The sequence below is a fragment of the Sebastes umbrosus genome, chromosome 2 (genome assembly GCF_015220745.1).
Source record: "Sebastes umbrosus isolate fSebUmb1 chromosome 2, fSebUmb1.pri, whole genome shotgun sequence".
Lineage (NCBI taxonomy): Eukaryota > Metazoa > Chordata > Actinopteri > Perciformes > Sebastidae > Sebastes > Sebastes umbrosus.
Window position 1 is genome coordinate 23,625,518 of NC_051270.1, and position 26,590 is coordinate 23,652,107.

Here is a 26,590-nt window from a genome sequence, read left to right on the forward strand (position 1 = left end):
ATAGTCACGATACAATGTATTAAAAATAACTTTTTTTATTAAAAAACACTTGTTTTGGATTATGCTTGTAACAAGAATACATAATTAATCCAATAATCCAACATTGGTATAATCATTACATTAGGTATGATCGAAATAATTTCCTTATCTGCTCTACATCATTATACAATCCTGAGAGTCCAGAGACCTGACTTAAACCAGTGGCTCTTGATGCAGTGAACAGGTAGAACTCTGCTCGCGTTGGCTCATTAAAATCACAGCTGTAAAAAGCTGTTTGCATAATCAATATAATGTTGTTATACCAACGTTATTCCCTTGGTTTTACCCTGTGTCCTTCTGTTTAACACTATACATAAATCAGTTTACAAATAAATCAAAAGCACATCCTTTTACATAATAAAGTTGTTTGTTGTTCTGTAGAAAAGGCACATCTTCAGGTTTCGGTTCCCCATATCGTCTCAGTGTGGCCAGTCACACTTCCAGGGCATAGACTTGGGCCCTTTGAGACACTTTCCTAACTTCTCACAGCCTGCGGGGGCCCAATTCTGTAACAGAGAGCAGCCAATCACAGTAAGCACAACAGTATGATGTTATCAGATTTATTAGTTTTGTGTCCTGTCCTGATATGAGGGTGTTGGGCGTTTAGGTGGCCACAGTTTACTGTCCTATGTCCTTTATGCTTCTTTTCACAGTCTTTTCACTGGCTTAACAATAACATGTGTCCTGTGTCATTAAAGGTAGGACTATTTTCCCATGTTTTTGTGTCTAACTGACTAATAGGGACGACAATTTCTGAAATTGGTCCAGTATTGAGGGAGAGTGCTGTAGATGGCAGCTGCTCACTGGCTGCAATATGGTGCTATTGGGGCAAGCTGGCACCACCATTTACGTCCACTGACAGTGCTTGTTTTTGCCCTGACAGGCTCTGATTATTACTATGAGTGTCTGACGTTATGGAAAGAGTCTCGCTCAAGGAGAAGTCTCGTTCTGAAATCTGGTGAGGTGACGTGTTGGATGAGGTCTTTGAATTCGATGGCCACCTGTATATATTTGAGCCAGAGTATACAGATATTCAGATTTCACAATGAGACTTCTCCTTGAGCGAGACTTAAACACAATAACAAACAGACCGGAACAAGAGAAAGGTAAGAAAAATGTATTATTTCTATGCAGGGTCCTTTCAATAATGTAAATTTATAATAACAATCTGAGCCTGTCAGTAGCAAAAAAACAAGCACTTTTAGTGAACAAGCCATCACAGCTCGTTTCGCAACTGCCGGTTACAGCGTTATCCCTCAATACTGTACCAATTTCAGAAATTGTTGTCACTTAGACACAACAACATGGGGAAATAGGGTTCAGGTTGAAAAATATCGAAGTTACCCTTTACATAAATGTTGTCTCACCATGTTTATGATTAATCACAAGAAAAGGTTTATCTTGTTGGAACAATAATTTAGGGATACATTAGGGGTTTTAAAGCATTATGCATTTCTAGTTCGTGTAATTTTATTTATCTATTCTTTTACATTTTTCATTTATAAAACAATCAGTTCATCATTGGGTGGTGATATTACAGACTAGGTTTCACGCTGCTTGTGTTTTCAGTATGAACTTTAGTCAGGAAAATATCTTAAAAAGTCCTGCTTGAGATCCAAGACATAAAAAGTCAATAGATCCATATTAGCATGACAGGATAAGACATTACATTACAGGGCAGCAACCCAACCATTATTCATTCTTACTTAAAAGTGGGTTTATTTTCTTCACCACATGGGGGCAGTGCTATGCCACAAATTAATCCATGGCAGTGTAGTTTACAATCTGTGGTGATTTGACAAAGCCACTGCTCAATTTAGCTCCTTTAAATAACCCTAAAGGCAATTTGTTTTTCAACATAGACACAATCAAGGAGAAAATGTCCAGATTGAGGTGAAAATTGATACGCATTCAGGAGCGGGTTAGTAACAGCGATAAACAAATATGTAGATAAAAGTTAAATCTGTGCAGGTGGAACATTAATAGTCTGCAGGCTCAATGCAGACTGAAAACAAATAGCAATTGAGGAAAGATCTCTATTCAGAGATTTTTATTGATTATCAGAGCTTTATCAATGTCTCTTATGTATTTATATTATCTGATGTATAAGTGTGATGGAGAGAACAGAGAGATTGGGTGCTTTGAGGGCTGCTGGCCCAAAAGAAACATTCAGTATCTGCTGTATAAACTGAACTGGCTTTGGTCCACTGCCTCTGGATTTACTGGGAAAAGAGTTACCTGCTACACACACAACAAAGCCTCTTTTCACATCATAATTATTCATTTTTGCAATTTCATTCATAAAGTGCATCATGATATTTATGTTATGCAAATCTCACCATCACCGCCAGGTCACACATGTTGAGCTGGGGAACACCCGGCACCAGAGTCTTCTTATGCAGCTCCACAACTGGAGAGATCCTGCTCAGCACATCATGGTACTCCTTTGTCAAAACACTGCAAACACACAACAGTTTCATTATCTATTATCTGACGAATTTTTGTCAAAAAACAGTGAATAAATATCCATCACAATTTTCCAAAGCCTAATATGACATCTTCAGATGTCTAGTTTTGTCCAACGAAAATATACAAAACCCCCAAATATTCAATTTACAATGATACATGACTAAAAGAGGCAGCAAATCCTCACATTTAAAGGTGCAGTGTTTAGTACGATGGCTGACACGAAAAGGTGAAGCGCTAATGGCCCTATCTAGAGCCAGTGTTTGGTTTGTCCGTTCTGGGCTACTGTAGAAACATGGCGGACTCCGTGAAGAGGACCCGATCCGTATGTAGATATAAACGGCTCATTCTAAGATAACGAAAACACAACGATTCTTATTTTCAGGTGATTATACACTAATGAAAACATAGTTAATATTAATATTATATCCCATTTCAGCCCATTTTAGATCCCCCTAAATGTTACACACTGGTCCTATAAAAAGTAAGAACCAACAGATGTTTGGCATTATTGCTTGAAAAATTACAGAGATAATTAATTGATTTTTAAAATAGTAATATTATTTTTCTGTCAATCAACTTATTTTGAGATCAGATTTTTTTAATAAACAAGTGAAACAATAGCTTAACCACCAACAAAGACGACACTGAATGAGTTTGAATTGATCGACTGGTCACATGCATGTAAATATATACACACACACACACACACACACGCACACACGCGCGCTTCCTCATATACAGTTTTTGTTTCCCTCTACGTTAACGCATAGCGCACACCCACACATTCTGTTTTTATTCTCAATCTGTTTTGTCCATTTGTTTCAGCTGTTTTACTATGAACTGAACAGCCTAACACACAACCACACATACAAACACACACACATACACACAAATGAACATCATTTCTAAATTTGTGCCTTTTTGTCGAGGAGTATTGTAGTGAATGTACTGCACGCATGCATCCAGTCCAAGCTTAACTCATTATATCAGAGAGGCGACATGCTGTAGCTTTCAACGACAAAAAAACATAAACATAAACACACACACACACACAGGCTGTCCACTCGGGCACCCTTTGGGAAAGCGCACTCAGCGCAGCAGGGTGGACTATGTAACCTCCATCCCATCCCCTGTCTCTCAATTACTGCTGTTGGACACCAGTGAGCCCGAGCACCTCTGTGCATTATTATATTCAGTGTGTAAAACACAGGGGCCCCGAAGGCTTTCAAAGGAACGCTGCTCTCAATAGGACCTGTAGGGTTAATGGGCTGTGTGCATGTGTGTGTGTGTGTGTGTGTGTTGGGGGTGTGGGGGGGGAGTGGGCGTCTGGTGGCGTGACACACAGATAGACAAATATCAGCAGTGCAATTACACCCCTGATACACTCGCCGGCAGCACCTGTGCCAGCCTTCCATCCTCCCTCCACCGCAAACCCAGCCCTCTGATTGGCCCCTGGGGAACATGTGCATGTGTGTGAGGTGAAGTGTCAATTAGAGTAATAACCCCAGGCCCTGTCCAGCTCACACCTACCCTCCCTCTTAGATCTCCCACAGGGCAGCAAGGCTTCCTCCATCAGCCAGCACCTGCTCCTTTGCTTGATACTCTCAGTCTTTACTTTCCCCTACAATTACTCGACTGGTAGTGCACTGGCTGCAATTAGTCTCTCTCCCGGTGTGCCACATTCGTCATAGGCTAACCATCTACGCATTGTGACCCCGGCTGGATTATTCTCCTCGGTTAAAAATCAGACATTCAGATAAAAATTGCTTCGGCTATCTGAAAATCGCAAATTCTGCTTTCGCCTGATCTCGATCAGCGAGAGGGATATTTCATTCCCCTCCTATCTGTGCCCCGCTACTGATTGCTGCGATTCATTTTGTGATAAGTGATGAAGCGACTTAATAGAAGTAAATGTAAGGGAGATTTATCAGACTGCTGTAAGTATTCAATTCCTCCGTACAAGTCTGCAAGCAAAGCACGCCACGCGCTGAGAAACTTGCGCAAGTTTTCTATTGTTTTGTCTATGCACTGAAAATCTCACACTGCAGACCTCTAAATCAAAAAACTAATAATATCATTTCTTTATGCCCCCTCTGCAAACAAATAATAAAAAGCCCACAGTCAGCACGGCTCATTATCATGATTATAACCCTTAGCTTACTGGTGGAGAGGCAAAAATCTGGAATAATAAGCAGGCTGTATGCAAATGAAGTCTTTTGATTTATAATGTATGGCACCCAAGGGGGATGGGGGCATTGCTCAGGTGTGTCACCACTCTGATTACTGATTCATAACACTATTGCGGGAACACACACACACACACACACAAACAACCACACAGTGGCAGAAGGTGGGGGAATTGAGGAGACAATCAAATACATCTGTCCTGCCTCCCCCTCCCCTCCACCACCTTCTCCACCCTGGTGGAAATTGAGCACTTCAGTAAGGACTATTGATTGGGGACACAAGAGCTTGGTGGCAGGCAGCAGATGAGGCCAGACGGTGAAGGGCTGCCTGCAGTGTTGGTGCTGGGACTACACTCGCGATGCCCGGGGCTCTGGGGACGTGAGCTGAGGTAGGTGGTGTGAAAGTAGGATGTGTTAACCTCAGGGCCTGAGGTCACGGAGATGGAGGGCAAAGTGGAAGGCAGCAAAAGGCTTTGAATGAATCCAGCGGGGATCCAATCGTGCCGAGTTGGGTGGCTGCACACCTGGTTGGGTTTGTGCTTCAACCTGGATAAATGGAACAATCAACACCTGTCTTGACATCCTCTAACTCAAATCAAATTTGACTAGGCCTCAGTTTGTAATCAGTTATAAGCATAGACTGTATTATAAGAAGTGGACGTAGTCACCGAGATGTCACCCATTGGATGTCGACTGTCGTTTTGAAGCCTCAAGTTCGGCATTTTGGCCGTCGCCACCTTGGTTTTTGCAACCAGAAATGACACGAGAGGGAGGAGCTAAGTCGAATAAGATATTTATAGGCGACTAAAAAGGTTACTTTCATGAACTGAAAACACACAGTGAAAGGGTTAAAAATGTTAGACAAAAAACAGGGACAACTCCCAGACCGGACAACGCCGTTGTAGCAACCTGTCAATCACAAGGTAGCCACGCCCTAAAGCATACCCTGCTTTATGGTCTATTTGACTCCAAAGACGACCATAACTTACTAAATGAACATCATGCTGTATTAAAGAAGACTTGAAACTAGCGATTTAGAGCATAAACTCATGTGTACAATGTTTACTGAGGTAATAAATCAAGTGAGAAGTAGGCTCATTTTCTCATAGACTTCTATACAATCAGACTTCTTTTTGCAACCAGAGGAGTCGCCCCCTGCTGGCTATTAGAAAGAATGCAAGTTTAAGACACTTCTGCATTGGCTTCACTTCTCAGACCCCGGAGGTTGTCCACTGGTTATAAGGCAAAAGAAAAACAACTAGAAATAAAAAAAACTACCGTATTTTTGTGCTCATATTCTCTCCTAGATTGCATAACTATAATCTACACTGTTTTCGTGGATTGGGGGATTGCGTACGTGTGTGCTCTTTGCTATATCACATCTTGCGACAGTAGTGAAGGTATGTGTGCAGACAGGCCCTACATCATCTTAAGTGGCTCTTTAGGTGTAGACAGAGATTAATGACGGCCAGGCAGCCAGTCCAGCTGGGGGACCGAGGAGCACACGGACAAAACGCACACATACACACATGTACACACACACACACACACACACACACACACTTAACTAGGATGGAGGAGAACGGTCCCAGTGGATGCAGAGGGACAGCAGCTGAGTGGTGAGAAGTGAGCTGAGGTGCACAGCAGTAGGTGGAGAGAGAGAGAGATGGGAAAAAGTAAGACAGAAGTTTGGAGAGGAAGGGGAATGAAGAGTGCGGATTAGAAGAAGAAGAGTGAAGAGGTCATGCAGCCGGGTGTGGAGGGGGGTGACCTTGTAGACGAACTCTAATGCAGAGGTGAAAAACAAGTGTGCATTTTTAGTTTGTGTGCACATCTAGCACTCAGCACACAGAACACATGGCTGCGTATTAATTGGTTTTTGCTTTTTTTTTATTCTTTCAAGTGAATGGCAAGGCTAAAAGGTGGGCAATTGAAAAACAACATTAATGTTTTATCATCCAATCTCACTACAGAACTGAAAGGAGTTTCGAGCAGGAGGCAAAGAGGAGATGAGGCCGGAGAAGAGTGTGAGAGACAGAGCTGCAGAAGGCGGAAAAGAAAGGTCAATCTAGGTAGTTTTGTGGTAGGAGGGAGCCAAAACAAGCACAAAAGGAATATTCTCTCATCAAAGCGATTTTGAGATTATCTTCATGTTTTAAATATGGCGTCAGCTTGTGTCATTTTTTCTAAAAAGGTCACATATATATTCTGCATTGACAGTACGCAGTAAAAGACGATGCTCATCTGTCTTTGCACCCTTATTTAGTAATAGTCTTAGGGCTGTCTGTGTCCTCTGGTGTCACTCTATCCTCTCGGCGATTCTTAACTCTCCTCTGAGCGAAGGCAGAGACACACAAAACTCTATTAAACAGCACTCGCTCTCAATTTAGACCTGAGCAATTTATCTTGCAATTTTAACCTGCAGCGGTGCACCGGAGGGTTGAGGGCCAGATAGTGATCTTTAAGGAGCTGTTTGCAATCACAAAGAGAAGGGTGTAATCAGGCGCGCTCTGGCTGAGCGGATCAATCTAACGCCTTCTTTTTCATGCCACTGAATCAGCATTGATCTCATACACATTCTGCGCTACCAACAGGCAAACTGCTCTCCTATTCTCACCCCTCTCCAGTTCATTTTCCAGCATCTCTTCTCTTGTTCCTAGTTGAATCTCCTCCCCCTCATTTTTTTTCGTCCCCCTACTGGAAATCAGCTGTAAGCAGGGTGGAAGTTTTCAGGAAACTAACCTGATGGGGAACTTTTCCCCAGGATCTCGCCCCAGGTGGAAAATGATTGGCTGCATTGTGTGCTCTTTCTGGTCATGAGTAGTCACACCCGGGACCTCTTGACCTGGACAGAAGTTGATGCCCTGTAAGAGAAAACACAAAAAGACACAAACGTTTTTTGTGTTTTTTTTTAACTAGAACAGATACGTATTGATGTTAATATATTTAAGATAAGATATAAGATATAAGATAAGAAAATCTCAAGATTGGCTAATAATGATGTCATTAAAGGTGCAGTGTGTTGGACTGACATCTGTAGGCCGACGTGAAAACGCAAATGGCCCTATCTAGAGCCAGTGTATGGTTTGTCCGTTCTGGGCTACTATATGGCAGCCAGCTCCGTGAAGAGGACCCGCTCCATAAACGGATCATTCTAAGGTAAGGAAAACACAACGATTCTAATTTTCAGGTGATTATACACTCAAGAAAACATCCTTATTAATATAATATTCCATTTCTGCCAGTAAATCCCCCTTATTGTTACACACCGTTCCTTTAAAAGGAGGCAGTAAAGCATGTTACTAATCCAGCGGCCAGTTAGGAGCCTTCATCAAGTTGATGACTTTGCCTCGATTGCACAATACAGATGTGTAAGATCTTTGTATACGAATCATAATGTAACTCAAGCAGTTTATGAATTAGATTAGTGATGGATACTAATTTATACTGTAGAGAGTAAAATGTGACATTTGAGGAAGAACGAATGAACCCTTAAGATCAAACTCTCAGCGAGTCCAGTGATCTGCCTTCTGTATAAATGCTGGAATAAGACTGTAACCCACCATAAGAAAGAGCAGAGTTGCCCTGTTTTGGCTACAAAGTTCAGCCTTTCTCCACAGAGCAACTTAACACAATATTTGAGGTCAGTCCCACAGGTATGGAAAAAATTATATTCGCTTTTCCTCTTTATGCACCACTTGTGAAACCCAAGAAATAATAAAAATAGATCTATAAATCCCATTTCCTCAACAATTGTTGATATTGCTTTGCTCTCTGTGATGACTTTTCTTTAACTTCCTGTTTTTTGCCATGGTGTGTGGCCAATTTGGTTTATTTTCAGTGGTCTATATTTTATTATTTTAGATGTTTTAGTTGAGTGTTTTATTATGTGCAATTAAAAAAAAAAAAGAATGACTAAACTCAGCTAAAGGATGTTTAGATTTAGGCTTACAGACAACTGCCACGCTCAACGCTTAATCTCATTGTAGTATGTCACATACAGTATATGTATATTGTCTTCCAATCTGTTGTGCTATTTATGCATCTACAGTTGGTACATCATGAAGGGGGTCAAGTCACTAGCAAAATAGAGGACTTTTTCTTCCCTGTGTTACCTCCCCCCCTTCATCTCTCCACGCCGTCGCTCCCGCTCCCCGTCTGGCAGTGATCGCAGCCGGATTGAGTCACACTCACTCCTCCAGAACCCCCTGGAGATCTGCCCTCTTCTTCAACACACACACACACATACACACATACACACTTTTTGATGAGCACAACTAATATTGAGAAATCATTCATCTGTAAGGCCCTGTTGCTGCCCCCCTCTGAGATCGCTCAACAGAGGCACCTCAGAAATACATATAGAAGAGAGTGAAGGAGAGAGAGTGAGGAGGATAGATACCCCCCGCCCTGCACAGCCTCCTCTGATCCAGACTTGTCCTGTCTTTTGAAGCCAAAAGCTTAGAAATGCAGAAAAGAATGAAAAAAAAAAAAACTCATCCCAGAGGAGCAGCCAGAAAGGCCTGCTGTGTGTGTTTCTCTGACTCGGTCTCTTGTACCCAAGACGTAACAGCAAGAACTCCATATCTCCCCTGACATTAATGCTATGGATACAACTAGGCTGCTTTCAAACTGGAGCAGAGCAGTCGCTATTACAAGATAAGATGCAGGAGCATCCAGCGGTAGCAGGATGGATTTTTGGAAAAGGGAATATTCGGTGTCTATTTTGATCCAAAAAAGGAAAAACTATGCTTTGGAAGGAGAACAATCACTTTATATAGATTGTGGTTGAATATTTAAAACAATATATACTGTAAACATATCTGCTTTCTACTTCACGGATACGTATATTTGAAATATTCTACAAACATGTAAAAATTGAAGTTGATCTGTGGACCGTTTGCTAAATGTTGAGGTCTTTATGTGCTGTAAACTGCTGTTCTTGCCTTTTGCCATAAAGTCAGTGAACCAGATGCTGTTTAACAAGCAGAGGTGTTAATGTCACAAGCTCCAATCTAGCTCACGAGTCTAGAACAGGAACTGCTACACGGTCTATCTCTTGTCAATTCCTGCAACACAATTGATGAAATAAGTGTAGGTAGAGCTGCAATGATTAATCAATTAATGTTAGTTGTAAACTATTAAATTAATCACCAACTATTTTGATAATCGATTAATTGGTTTGAGTCATTTTTTTAAGAATAAAAAGTCCAAATTCTCTGATTCCAGCTTCTTAAATGTGAATATTTTTCTGGTTTCTTTACTCCTCTATGACAGTAAACTGAATATCTTTGAGTTGTGTACAAAACAAGACATTTGAGGACGTCATCTTGTGCTTTGGGAAACACTGATCCACATTTTTCACCATTTCCTGACATTTTATAGACCAAATAACCAATCGATTAATCGAGAAAATAATTGACAGATTAATCGACAATGAAAACAATCATTAGTTGCTGCCTTTAATGTAAGACTAACAAGTGTCTGGTGAAAAAAAAGTCAGTTTTCTTTCTTTTTTTCTTCATACTTTGTGAAGTATTCAACAAGGTGAACATTTATCCCCAGAGAGGAGAAATTGTAATTATTCATAGCAGTGATAAAATGTGTATTATTGTGTTTATTGTTATATGTGTTATATGTGTTTCGTTAGTCTTTTGGAGAACAAAACCTATAGGGGTGATAAATGGACTGCATTTATATAGCCCTTTTCTAGACTTAACGACCACTCAGAGCACTTTACAACACAAGTCAGCATTCACACACAAGTTCATACACTGGTGGCAGAGGCTGCCATACAAGGTGCCACTTGTTCCTCAGGAGCGATAAACATTCACACGCATGCTCACAGCAGTTTGGGGTTCAGTATCTTGCCCAAAGACACTTCGACATTTATGGCACGGTACCACCAAGCAGTCCAGTTCAGTTTTTTATATATTAGAAAAGTTATTTTTGCTTTTCCATTTTCAAAAGTTGTAGAAGGTACCAATAGAATTGCTCCATTTTTAGTACCAAGCGTGCTGAGCTGATACTAGAGGGTGGAGTTAAAACACTGCAGACCGCTGATTGGTCAGAAAGAATCGTCATTAGGGTCACTAGGGTAACTAGCGTCACGGGACATCCTGCACAAACCCGCGATTTTTAAATAGCCAAGTTGCCATCAATAGCGACCGCAATTTTTAATTGACTCGTCCTAGATTTTAAAATATGTCAGCTCGCAAAACTACACCGTACACTACGCCGTACAACTGACGAAGTGCAGACGTTTCTCTGTTTGGTTGCCATTAAAATGATTCAGCAAGTGTTGCGTTGAACATGGTGTCACGGCAGTTTCATGCGCCGCCGCAACGGCGATTAGCTGAGAAGCCCACCTACACTGATGGGGTACTATCTGCAGAGGAAACACAGATAGAGAAAAGAACCTCGTACCAAAAGTGAGTCGAGTTGAGTTGAGCAGAGCCGTACCATGCAGTGGAAACACGGCTTTAGACTGCTGGGATCAAACCACCAACCTTCCAATTAGTGGACGACCACTCTTCCTCCTGAGGTAGGTAGCCTAATAGTTGTGCTTAATATTTTTGGTACCCCTAAAATCGCATGTGGCCCCAGCTTGCCCTGCCCTGCCCCCCCACACTTGAAATGGTCTAGAACCGCCGCTGCTTCCATAAAGCTCCTACTGTATCACAGGTTACACAGCAATCCAGATACAAAGGAGCCACAGTCACGACAAACTATATTTCGCAATATTAACATCACTACACTGCCTCGAGAGAGTCTGATGAGAGCCATTTAAGCCTGTGAAATTTCTCATTTTCCTCATGGCTGAGCTGCATGAACGCAGCCAGGACAGAGCGATACGTCTCCCAGCTATTAACCTGTAATTTTGTTCTTCTTCACAGACACACATCTTCCCTTGTTTATTTTCTTACCATGGGCCACGAAAAAACAAATTATATTTTTAAAGCATTACAAAAGCTGAAGAGCAAGCAGGAAAACATGTTTTTTTTATTTCAGTAAAAAGGGGGTTTGATTGTGTATTTCTGCTGCATTAAACTGAAGCCTGTATCAGGGTTTTAAGGGTCCAGATAACTTTGAAATGATCATGTTATTCCTGCAAGAGGAGGCTTAAACAAGGACCTTGAAAGATGTTTTCCTTCTAAAGCTAATTATCACAACATTTCATGCGTCGTCTGACCGTGTGAAACAGCTCAATAAGTCCGTTTGTTTACATTTTTCATGTTTATAAAATGTACTATGTGTTACAAGAGATGGACAGTTTAAGGATTCAACCATAATGACATGAAGCATATTGGGAATTCAACGTTCCCTGGAAGGAGCTCAACAGTCGCTTTATAAAACACACACAGACATCCACATCTATATAGAGAAGCGAACATACGCGTCCATGTTTTCTCTCGTCCTATCTCTCTCTCTCATGTACACACGCACACACACACCAATCGATAGGCAACTCACAGGCAATCAGACGCCATTATTTGTGAAGTTCCACTTCAGTTCACATGAGTTGATAAAGGAGGCTGCTATTGATTCAGCGGCCCTGAAGGAGAGAGCAATTTAAGCGACCGATGGGGCATAAAACAAACTGGATCACAGGAAAAAGCAGAGCTGTGATGGGAGGACACGGGGACATGTTTTTATGGACAGAGGGGAGAAAGAAGGACCACACTATCCTGCTTCTCGAGTGTCAGATTTCACATTTCTCCTGATACATTTAATCAGCGCCGAGTTGATGTAATTACGGCCGAGAGACACCGCCGGCATCTGCCTTTCTTGCTCCCCTTTGAGCACCGTGGTGCCGAAAGAACAAGTCTACAGCAGGGAGTGTCGGTATGTAAATGAAGAGGAAGAAAATCTCCATGGAGTCAGAACAAACAAGTCAACTGGTTGATGAATGATGTAAGTTCGCTGATGTGGGGGTTCTTCATTAATATTCATTACGCTCTGATGTACACAGCAGTCAACTGATGAGCCTATTTCAAGATAACACCAACAGTGAAAGTGTTTGTGTGTTTGAGTAAGATTAGGGGAGACAAAGAGGGAGGATGTGGAAGTGCAAATCAACAACTGAGGAGATGGGACAGAGTTGCTGTGTTTTGGGGGAATCTTACGTTTTTCAACTCTTCCCATGAGTTGCTCCAGGTCCAGTAGTGTGCCTTGTATTGTCCAAGCCTCACAGCCATCAGCTCATTCCCACGGTAATAGAAGATTGGTCTGTTGAGGATGAGAAGAGGGACAAGTAATGATTAGATTTGTTTCTTCTGGAGTGAATTTGCATTAAATTGGACACTTCTGTTTTAAAAAAGATATTTTCTCTTGGCATGTTTACACTTAAAGGGTAACTATTTCAACCTGGACCCCATTTCCCCATGGTTTTGTGTTTAAGTGACTAATAGGGACAACAATTTTTTAAATCGATCCAGTATTGAGGGATAACGCCGGCAGCTGTGAAACGAGCTGCGAGGACAAGTGAGCAGCGTCAACGTTACGTTCACTAAAAGTTCTTGTTTTTGCCACTGACAGGCTCAGATTGTTATTATAAGTGTCTGACAACATTATGGACAGGACCCTACAGAGATAATACGTTTTCCTTATCTTTTGCTTGATCCAGTCAGTTTGTTATTGTGTCCAAGTCCTGCTCAAGGAGAAGTCTCATTGTGAAATCTGAATACACGTATACTCTGGCTCAAATGAATACAGTCGGACATCGAATTGTCGAAATCATCTACATATTCAGCCATGACACTGAAAATCTTTTAGATAACGCTAAGCTACGATTTCTGTACTCCAACACAACAAACTCTGGCACTCACATTTCCACCATGGATCTATTCCACTATTCCACCGTTGTCTTGGCAGATTTCAGAACGAGACTTCTCACTGAGCGAGACTCTTTACACTCTACTACCTCCGGGTCTGAAAAGTGAAGCCAATGATGAAGTGTCTTAAACTTGTATTCTTTCTAATAGCCAGCAGGGGGCGACTCCTCTGGTTGCAAAAGAAGTCTGCATGATGTTCATTTAGTAAATTATGGTCCCATTTAGAGTCAAATAGATCATAAAGCAGGGTATGCTTTAGGGCGTGGCTACCTTGTGATTGACAGGTTACTATAACGGCGTTGTCCGGTCCGGGAGTTGTCCTTGTTTTTGTCTTCCTACTTTAACCCTTTCACAGTGTGTTTACAGTTCATGAAAGTAAATTGTAATGTTTTGGTCGCCTAAAAATGCCTTATTCAGCTTTCGGTTGTACTTACTGTAGCTAAACCCTCTCGTTTTATTTCTGGTTGCAAATAACCAAGATGGCGACGGACAAAATGACGAACTCAATGCTTCAAAAAGGTAGTCCACAAACCAATGGGTGACATCACGGTGACTACGTCCACTTCTTATGTACAGTCCAAAATTAGCATACTAGCATTTGCTATTTAGCACTAAACATAAAGTGCTGTTGAGGTTGATGTCATTAGTTTTGCAGGTATTTGGTCATAAACACAATTTTGACCTGATGATGACGCTAGAGGAAACATTGGTCTCTCATTCAGGGATGTGATCATGAACATAAAAAAGTCTTTCACATGAAGGGGGATCTTGGTCCAAATGAAAAGGCCACAAACATCACGAAGCTCTAGGCAACTGGTAAAATCCTGTAACAGTGTGTGTGTGTGTGTGGGTGTGTGTGTGTGTGTGTACTCGCCTGTTTTGGAGTGTGTGTGAATCATTTAGCAGGATTGGTGTCAGGTCCAGTCCATCCAGGGCTCTGTCATCGGGAGGGCTGATGCCGGCCAGAGCCAGACTGGTGGTGAACAGGTCCATCACATTGGCCAACTGGAAATTCACCTGGAAAAGGCCAAAGAAATTGAAAAACACAATCACTATCTGCAGTATGTGAAGCCATTTCACAGAACCTGCGAGTTAGGATCGGGAAAAAGTGAAGAACTTTGAAGAAATGAGGACTGGCCAAGTGTCCTCTCAAGGATTAAAACTCAAATTGATCCTCATTGGGCCTCGGTAGGTGTATTCTATACACACAAACACACGATTTTGCATCTTTATTATGTATTATCATCATTATGGGTACTCATGTTATTATTTAGATTTTATTTATTTATTTTTTCTTTTTATAATTTTTTTCAATTAATGTTTTGTTTTGAATTATGCATTTTTTTGTTAATCATTTCCAATGCATATCTTTAAAACCAATACAATTTGATGACAAAAAACGTATCACATAATAATAATCACAAGCTCACAAATCAAGAATGAACTGTTTTATGCTGCAGGAATACCACAAGCTTGCTCTTTTACGTTGGATTTTCGTCATGACCGCGAACGAGGTAGTAATGCATAGTCATGATAGGATGTCTGTATGTGTAGTTCTGTGTACAAGTGTAGGGAAGAGGTGCATTTCTTCAGTCTCCTCTCTAATCTCTGCTTGCAGGTTTATTATAGAGCCTCCAAAATGCCTCTCTTTCTAAATGAGTTTTTTTTTTGGGGGGGAAAGGGAAAAAGGAGGAGTGAAGAAAAACAGGAGAGAAAGTAGGGAGAGGACGAGGCCCGGGTGAGCAGGCGGCTGGAGCTGGAGCGAGCTGGTGTTTTATCTCCTTCTCCCAGTCCCAGTGAAAAGCTTTATTTTATTTATAAACTTTGAACTATTTTCAGATAAAATGACATTTTTTCGTTGTCATCCTTGATCTTCCGTTCCATTCTCTCCTGAGCGAGCCTTAGAGGGAGACGGCACGCTCACAATCAGATAGCGCTATCAGGCCTCTGCAGCTGCACCGCCATGTGCCGCCGTGCTCCTATCGGCAGCCAGCACGCATACAGACACAGACACACTCACTCACACACACACACACACACACACACACACACACACACACACAAGCTCCTTAGCACTGAAATGAATTCCCCTTTCTTCTGTATCCACAGAACCAGCCACAGAAAAGGCTTTGCAATGCATTCCATGATCTATCTGCACATCCAGACACTCACTCTCTCACACACACACACACACACACACACACACACACAAACAGATTTAGTCCTTCGCTTCATTTTTTTAAAAGTCCCCCTCACACAGACACACACACACACCATTAAAGAAGACAGGACAAAAGGACACAAGAAGAAGCAAAACTGACATTTAGTTGGTAATAACTTGCATGACCAAAACTTTCAGACTCAGACTGCTCTGACAGAGTTGCCATCTTTTATTTCTCCCCTTTATCAGCTCTGCCCTCTTTTGCAGTCCACGCCGAACTTCATTCTTTCCTCACCCTTTGTTCTTTCTCTCTTTTTTTGACTGACTCATCCCTCTCTATTAATGTCACATTCTCTTTCTCTCGTTTCTTTCTGTGTTGTGAGTGGCGATGTTGGTTATCTGAGGAGGCAGTGCTTCTATCCCCGTCTCTGCCACTCTGCCTGTGTGTCTGCTGCCTGATAAAACACAACAAAAGGGATTGTGACGCTCGACAACGTTGTGGGGCCGACACCCCACCCCACTCGCCTACTCATCTTTGTTCCTACAGCCACCGGCCCTCATCACATCACCCTGGCCCCTCGCCCCCCTCAGGCACTGGGGGAATGCTGAATCTGCACCTGCTTCAGACCAACCATGCTCCTTCATTCCAATACACCCCCTTCCAATATCCATCTTCCTATCTGTTTACACCACCAATACAACGCCACCATCATCACCAACACCCCCCCAAAAACTCCATATCTTAATACTGTGAAGATGCATCTGTCCTCAGTCGGAACAATCAACCTGCAGAGGTCCTCCCTTTAACAAAGGCCTGCATGGCTGTTTGTTGTCTCCAGCATTTTGTTCAAGGAGCTTATGGACTTTTCAATGCACAGATCAACAGAGATTTCAGACGACTACAAAACAAGAGAGGGGGCAACTCTGTGCCTGGTCTGTCCTCCCTCCCAGAGTGATGAATCCAGAGTACAGTAGCTCCAACAAAGCAGCTTTGTCATCACAACCCCAGAGAGCTTCAGGGGAGGTCTATTGATCCTCATTCTCAGCCAAGCAGGGCTACGAATTGGCAAGAATCTGGCGATACGATACATATCATATCATGATAAAGGGGTTCTGATTCAATATATTGTGATACATTGCGATACTGTAAGCAAGACGATATACTGGGATCTAATTTTGGGAAAACTGTTAAAAAATCAAGAAAACACCACTATGTGCATAAAATCAGAGTTAAAAAAAAACATTAGTGGTGCGCCTTTACGTTATTTCCTGTCTCAGTGTATGTTGTTACGTTGGAATGGAAGAGTCAAAAGGCTGAAGATAAGATTACAACACTGCAATCTAGCAGTCGGGGGTTTAAAAACAACACAAAATGAACAACTATCTGCCGCAAATCTTTGCTGATAAACTCTAAATTAAAATACAGTGTTTTTGAGAATGAATACAGTATCACAAAACATAGTATCGCGATACTCAAGTATAACATGCAAATTGCGAAAGTCTTGCGAGATGTTTAAGGTTAGGACAGGTCATCGGGCAGCGAGTCTCGCGAGAGTGTTTGAAAGTTTTTGCGATTTGCGGGTTACTTTCTAGACACCTTTACAGCCAAGCCACAACTGCAAACACACACACACACACACACACACACACAAACACACACACACAAACACACACAAATATAATTAGGTGTTCTGCATTTGTAGTAGTATTAGTTACATCTGTGTATCTTCCACTGGTCTAGAAAGTTATCTGTCCCACATACAACTAATCCGACATACACAATGAATCAAGCAAAAATGACACAGCCATGTTCTGCACGCTTGCACATGCATACACAGACACACTGGTCAATTATAACGTGGCACAGGTGCAGCAAAGCCCTGCGAACCCAAGAACGTTCTTGGCAGCGTGGCAGTGCCAGCCAGCGTCTTTAGCACTCCTCCTTTTTTCTTTCCAGCCACCTCTTTTACTTCTTCCTTGCTTCCTTCTCTGTACTCGCCCCTCTCTCCCCCCTCCTCCCGTTCCTTTATCCTGAGCGCCTGGCATATTCAGATACTGAAGTCCTCATTACGGCTCAATCCAACCTCAGCAAACACACAAACAGATTAGCCGCTTAAGACGCTCCCAATCCCCCTCTCCCTCGCTACTCTGCTGTGCTATCAGGCCCCAGCACACCCCTGTGAGATGAGCCAGGGGCAAGGCTTACTGCAGACTGCAGCCTCCGCTCGCTCCTCCACCAAATCCCTCTGCGTCACAGCCCCGTGTCACAGCTGCCCCTAATACAATTAAAAGTCATTTGCAGAACGCACAGGCTTAGAGGATCACGGTGTGGGTGGGGGGTTAAATTTGGGGAGGGGGGAGGGAGGAAAGAGAGAGTTCGGAGCATTAATTCCAGCCAAAAAATATTTGAGGAAACATTGGAAAAAAGCGCCCACACGCTTCGTGGCCGCAATCACACAGTTTATCTATCTGGAGTTCAATCACTCGATAGAAGTTGAACACAGTCAAGATTAACTGGTTACGGTGCCGGTAGGCCAGAGTGTGTGCATATAAAGTGGTAAATGATACACAATAAAAACAAAAAAGCAACAATCATTCAAAAGAGAGGATTAGTGAAATAATTATTCCTTTCTTCTCAACCCTGCTTTACAGTCCGGTACATCGCCTGCAGCTGTACAGAGAACATGTCAGCTTGTGGTACCTGTTGATAGGCAGAACATTAAGGAGCAGCAACACTGCTTAGAAGAGGAAAAACGGGCTCTGGATCCTAGGTCTAAATCTAGTCTAGTCTCTGGAGAAGATGGTAGGGATTAACTGAATGATCGTCTTAGATTTTTTTTTCTTTATTTGGTAAAAGCTTTAAATCACAGGGGTATTCTCACCGTGCCTCCTTTGATGTGTCCAGGCCACCAGGCAATGGCAGGCTCCCTCATGCCTCCTTCAAAGGTGGTCTGCTTCCCGCAGAGGAACGGCCCGTTGCTCCCACCTGAGGAATCAGAAGCAAAGAAACACAAGTCCATGTATCAAATCTCACACACACACATAGAGGATAGAAAAAGTGTCAGATTTAAAGGTTAACTTCGGTATTTTTCAACCTGGACACTATTTTACCATGTTTTTGCGTCTAACTGACTAATAGGGGCAGCAATTTCTGAAATTGGTCCAGTATTGAGGGAGAGCGCTTTAGCTGCTCACGAGCTGCAATATGGTGCTATTGGGGCAAGCTGGCTTCATCATTTACGTCCACTAAAAGTGCTTGTTTTTGCCCTCACAAGCTCTGATTGTTATTATAAGTGTCTGACATTACGGACAGAGTCTCGCTCAAGGAAAAGTCTCGTTCTGAAATCTGGCGAGGTGATGTGTTGCCGAAAGACAACGGTGGAATCGTGGAGTACATCCATGTTGCCAGCTGGGCAGAGTTTGTTGTGTTGGAGTACAGAAAGCGTAGCTTAGTGTTATCTAAAAGATTTTCAATGTCATGGCTGAATATTTAGGTGATTTCCACAATGTGTATGAGATCTTTGAATTTGATGTCTGCCTGCATTTATTTGAGTTAGAGTATACGGATGTTCAGATTTCACAACGAGACTTCTCCTTGAGCGGGACTTGGACACAATAACAAACAGACTGGATCAAGCGAAAGGTAAGAAAAACGTTTTATTTCTCTGTAGGGTCCTTTCCATAATGTTGTCAGACACTTAAAATAACAATCTGAGCTTGTCGGTTGCAAAAATAAGCACTTTTAGTGAACGTAACGTTACACTGACACTGCTCACTTGCCCTCGCAGCTCGTTTCACGGTTGCCGGTTACAGCATTATCCTTAAATACTGGACCAATTTCAAAAAATTGTTTCCCCATTAGTCATTTAGACACAAACACATGGGAAAATAGGGTCCAGGTTGAAAAATACCAAAGTTACCCTTTAAGGTAAAAATGCACCAAAGAAAAAATTTGTGTATGTGTGTGTGTGTGTGAGTGTGTGCATCTGAGTTTAGTGCCTACCTTCGTTTGGGCCAGAAATCAGAGCAGCTCCGTTGTCTGAGGTGAAGAAGACAAAGGTATTATTTGCAATGCCCAGATTCTGCAGCAACGACAAGATCTGACCGACGCTGTAGTCGAGCTCCATCACTGCATCACCATACCTACAGAACACAGACAATCACAGCTTGTATCATTCCCCATAAGAAACACATTCATTTATGACCTTATGTCAGTAAGGTAATGTACCGGCCTCGCTGGCTCTTCCCTAGGAAGCGCTTGGAGGCATAGACAGGGGCGTGAGTGGCGTCGGGTGCCCAGTAGAGGAAGAAGGGCCGCTGGGCCAGAGTCTGACGGAGTATGAAGCCAAGACCTTGCTGTAGAGGTGGGAGGTGTGAGAGACAACACTGTCAGTGCAGATGTCAAATGACTTACTGTAGAGTACCGCTGTCAGGCGGTATAAAGTAAATAACCCCTTTCTCATATGCCTACCACATACTAATTCTAAACATGTTTTTCCTTTGTTTCATTAACATTAATAACATCTTTATGAGACCAGTCCAGTTGCATACGATGTACTAATATGAGCTTTACAAAGCTCTACTTGACAGATCCATCTTCTTCTTGTGATGACAAAGTACACCTCTCAAGCATGCAGTATGTCTCTGCGTGCTGCTTTTGATCCCTTTAGGAACTGAATGGGAGGGACTGACGTAGGCAGCAGAGATATTCAAGACGAGTGAGCGCAAAAGTCAACAATCCACTTCTGCTGGTGAAAAGCACGGTAACGATCAAAGGCCCAAATCAGGCTTTAATTGTGCTTTTATTTTGTTAAATAATAGATGAGTTATGTTTTTGTGCTCGTGTGTTTTGAGCCAAAGACAATTTTCCACTCTGATGGACAATAAAGTTGTATTCTATCTTCTTCTGTTCTATAAATTGCTTTACAAAGGAAACTGTGAAACACAATTGGGTGTACCTGACATACTCTGCTCCACTGAAAATGAGACAGCCTTAGAAAGGACAACTTACCATCATGTACATATCTGTGAGGTTGGACTCTCCGGTCTTCCTGTCAATCTTAAACTCCTCATAGTATCTGGAAAAAAATGAGTTGATATGATTTATTAAATAAAGCTTCATTAGTAGTTATCTATCATCCCATCTGAATACCTTCTGACCCCTCGCCATGCCATTTCACCTCTGCTTATTCAACCGCATAAAATGATTCTCTCACAACGAACTGATTGTATTGTCAGGGCTTCCAATCTCGCTCTAAATTGACCGAAACTACTGCAGACAATATCATTAAGACGACGGAAGCAAATTTGCCTCTTGCGGACTGTGTTTGCAGGAGATTTTGGTGAAAGACATATCTGGGAAGTCTCAGCAGAGCTGAGCAGAGGGAACTGTTATGAGGTGCTGCTGAAGCGTGGCGCGGCGAGCAGAGAAGCAGTGACAGGCATCTCTCTTTCTTACGCTTCACTTCCTCCAGGTGTCCTCGCACACAGCCAACGCAACCTGCCGTCTCTGGAGGGCGTGTGTGCGTGTCTATGTGTGTGTGTGTGTGTCTGTCCAGGGCCCAGGTATGCAGCGCTGATTAAACCCACGGCTAAGCGAAAAACACGCCCGGCTGCCAGTTCCAATGACCCTGAATACACATATGGCTGTTTTGGGGAAAACAAATGGGCGGAAAATGGAATACACAAGCACAGCTGGTACAGAGAAGGAAGAGGAGGGGAGACACTCAGCTCATCCAGAGGAGCAGCCAGCCAAACTATTCCACTGAGTCACGGGGGAGAGAAGATTTTTATAGATTTTCAGCCTCTGTTTCTGTCTGCTGTTATGTATATCTGAGTACTCATGTGTAATGCTACCTGCCAAGCATCTCGGAGTTGTTGTAGACGGGGATGTTGGGTCTGATGCTGCTGTTGTAAGGGCCAAAGTGGCAGTCTGGTGCACCAAACCATTCATCAAAACCGTTCTCCAGAGGTAGGTACTGCGGTCTGTGGCCCAGATGCCTGTAGTGACAAACAAAGTGCACTCACGCACTGTAAGATCCATGTGACTGAAGGATCACTCTGCATGTTTAACCCTATGAGAGCCTTGTCGGGAAGGAAGCTAAATAACGCTCCAAAAAACTGGCATGGCCAATTTCAAAGAGATTTATTGACCTCTGACCTCTAGATATGTGAATGAAAATGGGTTCTATGGGTACCCACGAGTCTCCTCTTTACAGACATGCCCACTTTATGATAATCACATGCAGTTTGGGGCAAAAACCATGCAGTTGTTTGAATGCAGTATAAATGTGTTATTTTTGCCTATTCTAAAAAGGTGTATTTTAATATTTCTGCATACTGGGGTCCCTAAACAGTTTTGGAATTACATAAATTGGATAACACTGTAAAGCTGAGACTCTTCATGTGTGTTTATGTTAGTCCCCATAGCAACCATTTCATTGTACTGAGACCATTTTTTTTTAACTTGACTTCATTGTATAAAATGACCTGTCGTGACCTCTAGGATAATCACAGCCTCATGAAACTTTACAGCCATAAACTAGAGACCTAGAGCATTCAGAGGATGAATAGTTTTCAATGTATACTGACAATAAGGGGGTTTCTGAGCAGTTTCCAGAACAGAAGTGCTCGCCATCCAATCACCGAAAAATGCAATTCTTGCAGAAATCTCCAAATGTCAAAAGTTTTTGATACCAAATCACAGCATGGCTTTTTCTATGGTGTTGCTCAAGGTTCTGGTGTCTTAATGTGGTATTTTGGAGGGATTATTGATCATTTTTATTAATTCTCGAGTGGTTAAAAAATGGTTAAATTTAGCACCAAATCTGTGTAACAAATGGTATCAACCCTAAAAATTGCTGCAACAACTTTATGAGACATATTAGAGCATGGGGATGGACATCATATACTTCTATCATAATGTTCTAAGCCCTTATACACTTTCATAATTAATCTTAAATTAACTAATTCATTCATTCATTCATGTTTACTTCTGATTCATGACTAGAACAACTTGACACACAGTGCTGAGATGCATCTCAAATTAATCTTCAGGTTCCAGCTTTCAGATGATGTACACCACCTCTATGTGACATCTACTGTTGACCTGCTATCTCCCCCCTAAAGGCCCCCTGTACCTCCCTAAAACAAAAACGGGTCTATGTGGGTTTCTTAGGGTTAAAATTAGACCATAACTACAGATCAAATATACTTGTGCTACTACACACCTTATTTTTTTTGTACGTTTAGTCAGGTGGTAATATTGTAAAGTTATTGTAAAATAAGTAATCACACCTAGGTGCACGACAGAGAAACAGCAAAAGGTAGATAATATTGTGTGTGATTAATTATCTATCTCAAACAAACTCCATACCACACATAAAGGAATGCATATCAATAGATGACTCAGGGAAAAATACATTTAATATCTAGTATCAAATTATTGTATACTGTGGAAAATGAATAATCAGTAATGTTAAGTGTACATGATTTGCAAATAATTGGCTAAAACATGCAAATATAATTTAATTCCTGGAATTAATTCCATGATGTTAAAGGTACAGTGTGTAGGATTTGGTGGCATCTACTGGTGTGGTTGCAGATTGCAACCAACTGAGTACCCCTCCGCTCACTCCTCCCTTTCCAAGACTGCTGTAACGTGAGCCGCCGAGTGTAAAACCGTGGTAACGCTGGTCGCCTCGCTCAGAGGCCATCCTTACCATAACAACACTACTTTAGGAGCAACAGAAGTCAGACGGCGTCTGGCGGTACCACGGTTTTGCACTCTGCGGCTCACGTTACCGCAGTTTCACAAGCATGTCGGAGAACTAAGGTGACCTTCAGGTAATGTAAAAACGCGAAAGACTCTCTCTAGTGCCAGTGTTTGGTTTGTCCATTCTGGGCTACTGTAGAAACATGGCGGATTCTTAGTTTCAGGTGATTATAAACTAATGAAAACATAGTTATGAATATTATATTCCATATTTCTGCTAATAAATCCCCTTAAATCCTACACACAGTTGTCCTTTCAGTATACATGATTTGTAATTAATTGGCTTAAACATGTGAATATACTTTAATTCGTAGAATATTTTCCACAAAGTAAATTCACAGCCAGCATCAGCTGTCGTCATCAACATAACCTCTAAAACTTCAGAAACCTCTAAAACCTGGCTTACAGAAAGATAAAGAGCTCACCATTTGCCAACTATCTTGCTGACGTAGCCCTTTTTCTTCAGCATCTGGGGAATCAAAATCTCATCCTTAGAGATTCCTCCCACTATCTCCTGTGGTGTGTATGCTATAAAAAGGTCAAAATTTAGTATAAAGAACTTTCCATGACTTTATACATTACAGACTAAGTAATGAAAAACTTGCAAGAAATCATTTTCAGCTGGATAATTTGCACAGTAAGGAGAGAGTGTACCATTTCTGGCGTGGGCATTTGTGGTGTAGAAACCGTTTCTGACAGGCAGCCTCCCGGTGAGAAGTGCAGCTCTGGCTGTCGTCAAAATGATAGAAAAACAGTCTTTAGGATTTCTGTATGTTGGTCTTCCACATGGAAAACAAATAGTCAAGTGTGCTCTATTGTTCATCCCTGCACCAATGTCACAAACATTAGAGATTACACATCAATTTATCCAACTTGTAAAGTACTTTGGTTAAATTCTTAAATCAAATACAAGATTTGTACTTTATTGTCATATTAATATAAAATATGGATTGCTCTGGCATGCATCTGAGTTTTGATGTGCACATCAAATTCTTTCAGCTTTTTGAGAATTTGTTTTCTGTAACTACCAAGAGCAATATCTTTTATTTATCAACTGCTGTTAATGGCTGTGATTCATTCGGAGCAAACTTTCTAATTTTACAGCTAAACAGTACACTACAAGATGTTTCCTCAAAACATTTAAGATGAGAAATTGGCATTACAGATCAGCGCTGCCTAGTTTGACCGTTTGATCGGAGTTTGTGAGTGATTGACAGCTGCCTCTGTTGAATGAACAGCTTATAGGAACGCTCTCTCTCTGAAATGACCTGTGATTGACCAAAGTCTCCCGTCACGGGCTAGATTTTTTAAAGCCTGAAAACAGAGCCATGAGGAGGAGCAGAAGTCTAGTTATCTCTCAGAACACTTCAATTACAATATGCTAAAATGTTATTATGGATTTATTTGCCTAATGATGCCAAAAATATACTGCCTCCTGCAGGTTTAAGTTACCTAAATACATGAAAATTACCAAGTGGAGTTTAAAGGTTTCTCATGACAGTGATGTGACAATACCTGCTTTCCTGCATAGAATTATTAAATTTACTAAAACATACTATACTCTCTTTTGCATGTTGTATTTGAATGAGGCGATGTGCACGCTTAATATGAGCCAATAACAAGTGTGGTTCTGTGGTAGGTCAATTCTGGTAAGTTTGTACTTTCAGTAATCAGGTGTTAAAGGTCCCATATCATGCTCATTTTCAGGTTCATACTTGTATTTTGTGTTTCTACTAGAACATGTTTACATGCTGTAATGTTCAAAAAACCCTTTATTTTCCTCATACTGTCGGCCTGAATATGCCTGAATTGCGTTGCTAGGCAACAGCTTGTGTCCATGTGTACTTCCTGTCAGCTGATGTTATTTACATACACTGCAACCAGGAATAAACTGGGACACATTTAGAATGTTTACGTTTAAAATTGTGTCAAGGGTCTAAATATTGTATATTTGTGACATCACTAATGGGCAGAAATCCTGACAGCTTGTTTCAAATGCAGAGTTTCTGAATACGGGCTGTGTGTATTTCCCTGTGGATTGAGTGTTTCGATACTTGCACAGTATTTATATAGGACTTAAGCCTGCTTTATAATAAAAAAACATGAACATCTCACTTTTTTATAATATGGGACCTTTAATATAACATTTTAATGATGTGAAAATAAAAACATGTAGTCTTGCAAAACTGTAAGTGCTTTTCAGGTTGTGTATTACAACATGGCATGACTTACATGGGGAACAGAGTGGGTTGGCAGTGTAGAAATTTGGAAGCAGCATACCCTGAGCAGCCATGGCATCCAGGTTGGGGGTCTCTTTAGAGGGCTGGCCATTCACCCCCAAGTCCCCCCAACCCATCTGAAGAGCAGAGGGAAAGAATGAAGAGTTTAAGATAAGATAAGATAAGATATTCCTATATTAGTCCCACAGTGGGGACATTAGCAGTGTACAGCAACAAAGGGGATAGTGCAAAAAACAAGATGCATCAGCTAACACAGTAAAAAAAGAGCTAAATAAAAAAATGTAACAAAATATGAACCATTTAAATAGAAGGAAGTATAAAAATAGGAGCAGTATATACAGTTTTGACAATAAACAAACTATTTGCACAAGTGGAAAATGATATTGCACAGTGAGAATGAATGAATGAATGAATGAAATGTCAGTTTTTTGGTGTATAAGTGGTCTATACATTACATTATATATTCACATCCAGAGAGGTAGAACACACATGCAAGCACAGACATAAAGAATGTGCACAGACTGCAATGCTCAATGATTATGTGCAGTGACTCAGAGAGTATACTCCTGAAACAGAACTGTGCTGCTCATAAGGATAAGTCATAAATAAGGACAGATACAAAACCGAAAATAACTTACATCATCCATGAGCATGATGATAATGTTTGGAGATGCATTTGATAGCTTTTCTGTCACGGAACAACATATTAAGGCACAAAAGAGAGTCAGAGCTATAGTAGACATCTGTGCTGTGCTGAAGTCATGTGAGCATCAACTTCGAGGAAGTGGTTTGTTTGTCTTCATGCGGCTCTGCAGCGCAGCGCTTGCGCATACACAGTGGAGCAATGGTTTTGAGGTGTTTTTTACTTCAATTATTTTAGGTTTTTA

The 26,590-nt window shown here is 41.6% G+C and overlaps 1 protein-coding gene across 1 annotated transcript; it reads right to left on the reverse strand.

Moving 5' to 3' along the window:
• Positions 1–19: 19 nt before the first annotated feature.
• Positions 20–26,570, reverse strand: galns (galactosamine (N-acetyl)-6-sulfatase). The gene is made up of 14 exons (XM_037752695.1): positions 26,342–26,570; positions 25,696–25,819; positions 24,118–24,192; positions 23,889–23,991; positions 21,546–21,689; positions 20,701–20,767; positions 19,918–20,045; positions 19,693–19,832; positions 18,572–18,675; positions 14,403–14,545; positions 12,821–12,923; positions 7,437–7,558; positions 2,379–2,496; positions 20–545 (listed from the first exon to the last, which is right to left on the reverse strand). Exons 1-14 carry the CDS (start codon positions 26,444–26,446, stop codon positions 459–461), a joined length of 1,563 nt encoding a protein of 520 aa, XP_037608623.1. The 5' UTR covers positions 26,447–26,570; the 3' UTR covers positions 20–458.
• Between the last annotated feature and the right edge of the window lie 20 nt (positions 26,571–26,590).

Coding starts and splice junctions, on each gene's coding strand:
- galns (XM_037752695.1), bottom strand. CDS start 26,446: ATGTCTACTATAGCTCTGACTCTCTTTTGTGCCTTAATATGTTGTTCC. Junction 25,820..26,341: donor TCATCATGCTCATGGATGAT/GTAAGTTATTTT, acceptor TCTGCTCTTCAG/ATGGGTTGGGGGGACTTGGG. Junction 20,046..20,700: donor TCACAGATATGTACATGATG/GTAAGTTGTCCT, acceptor CCACCTCTACAG/CAAGGTCTTGGCTTCATACT.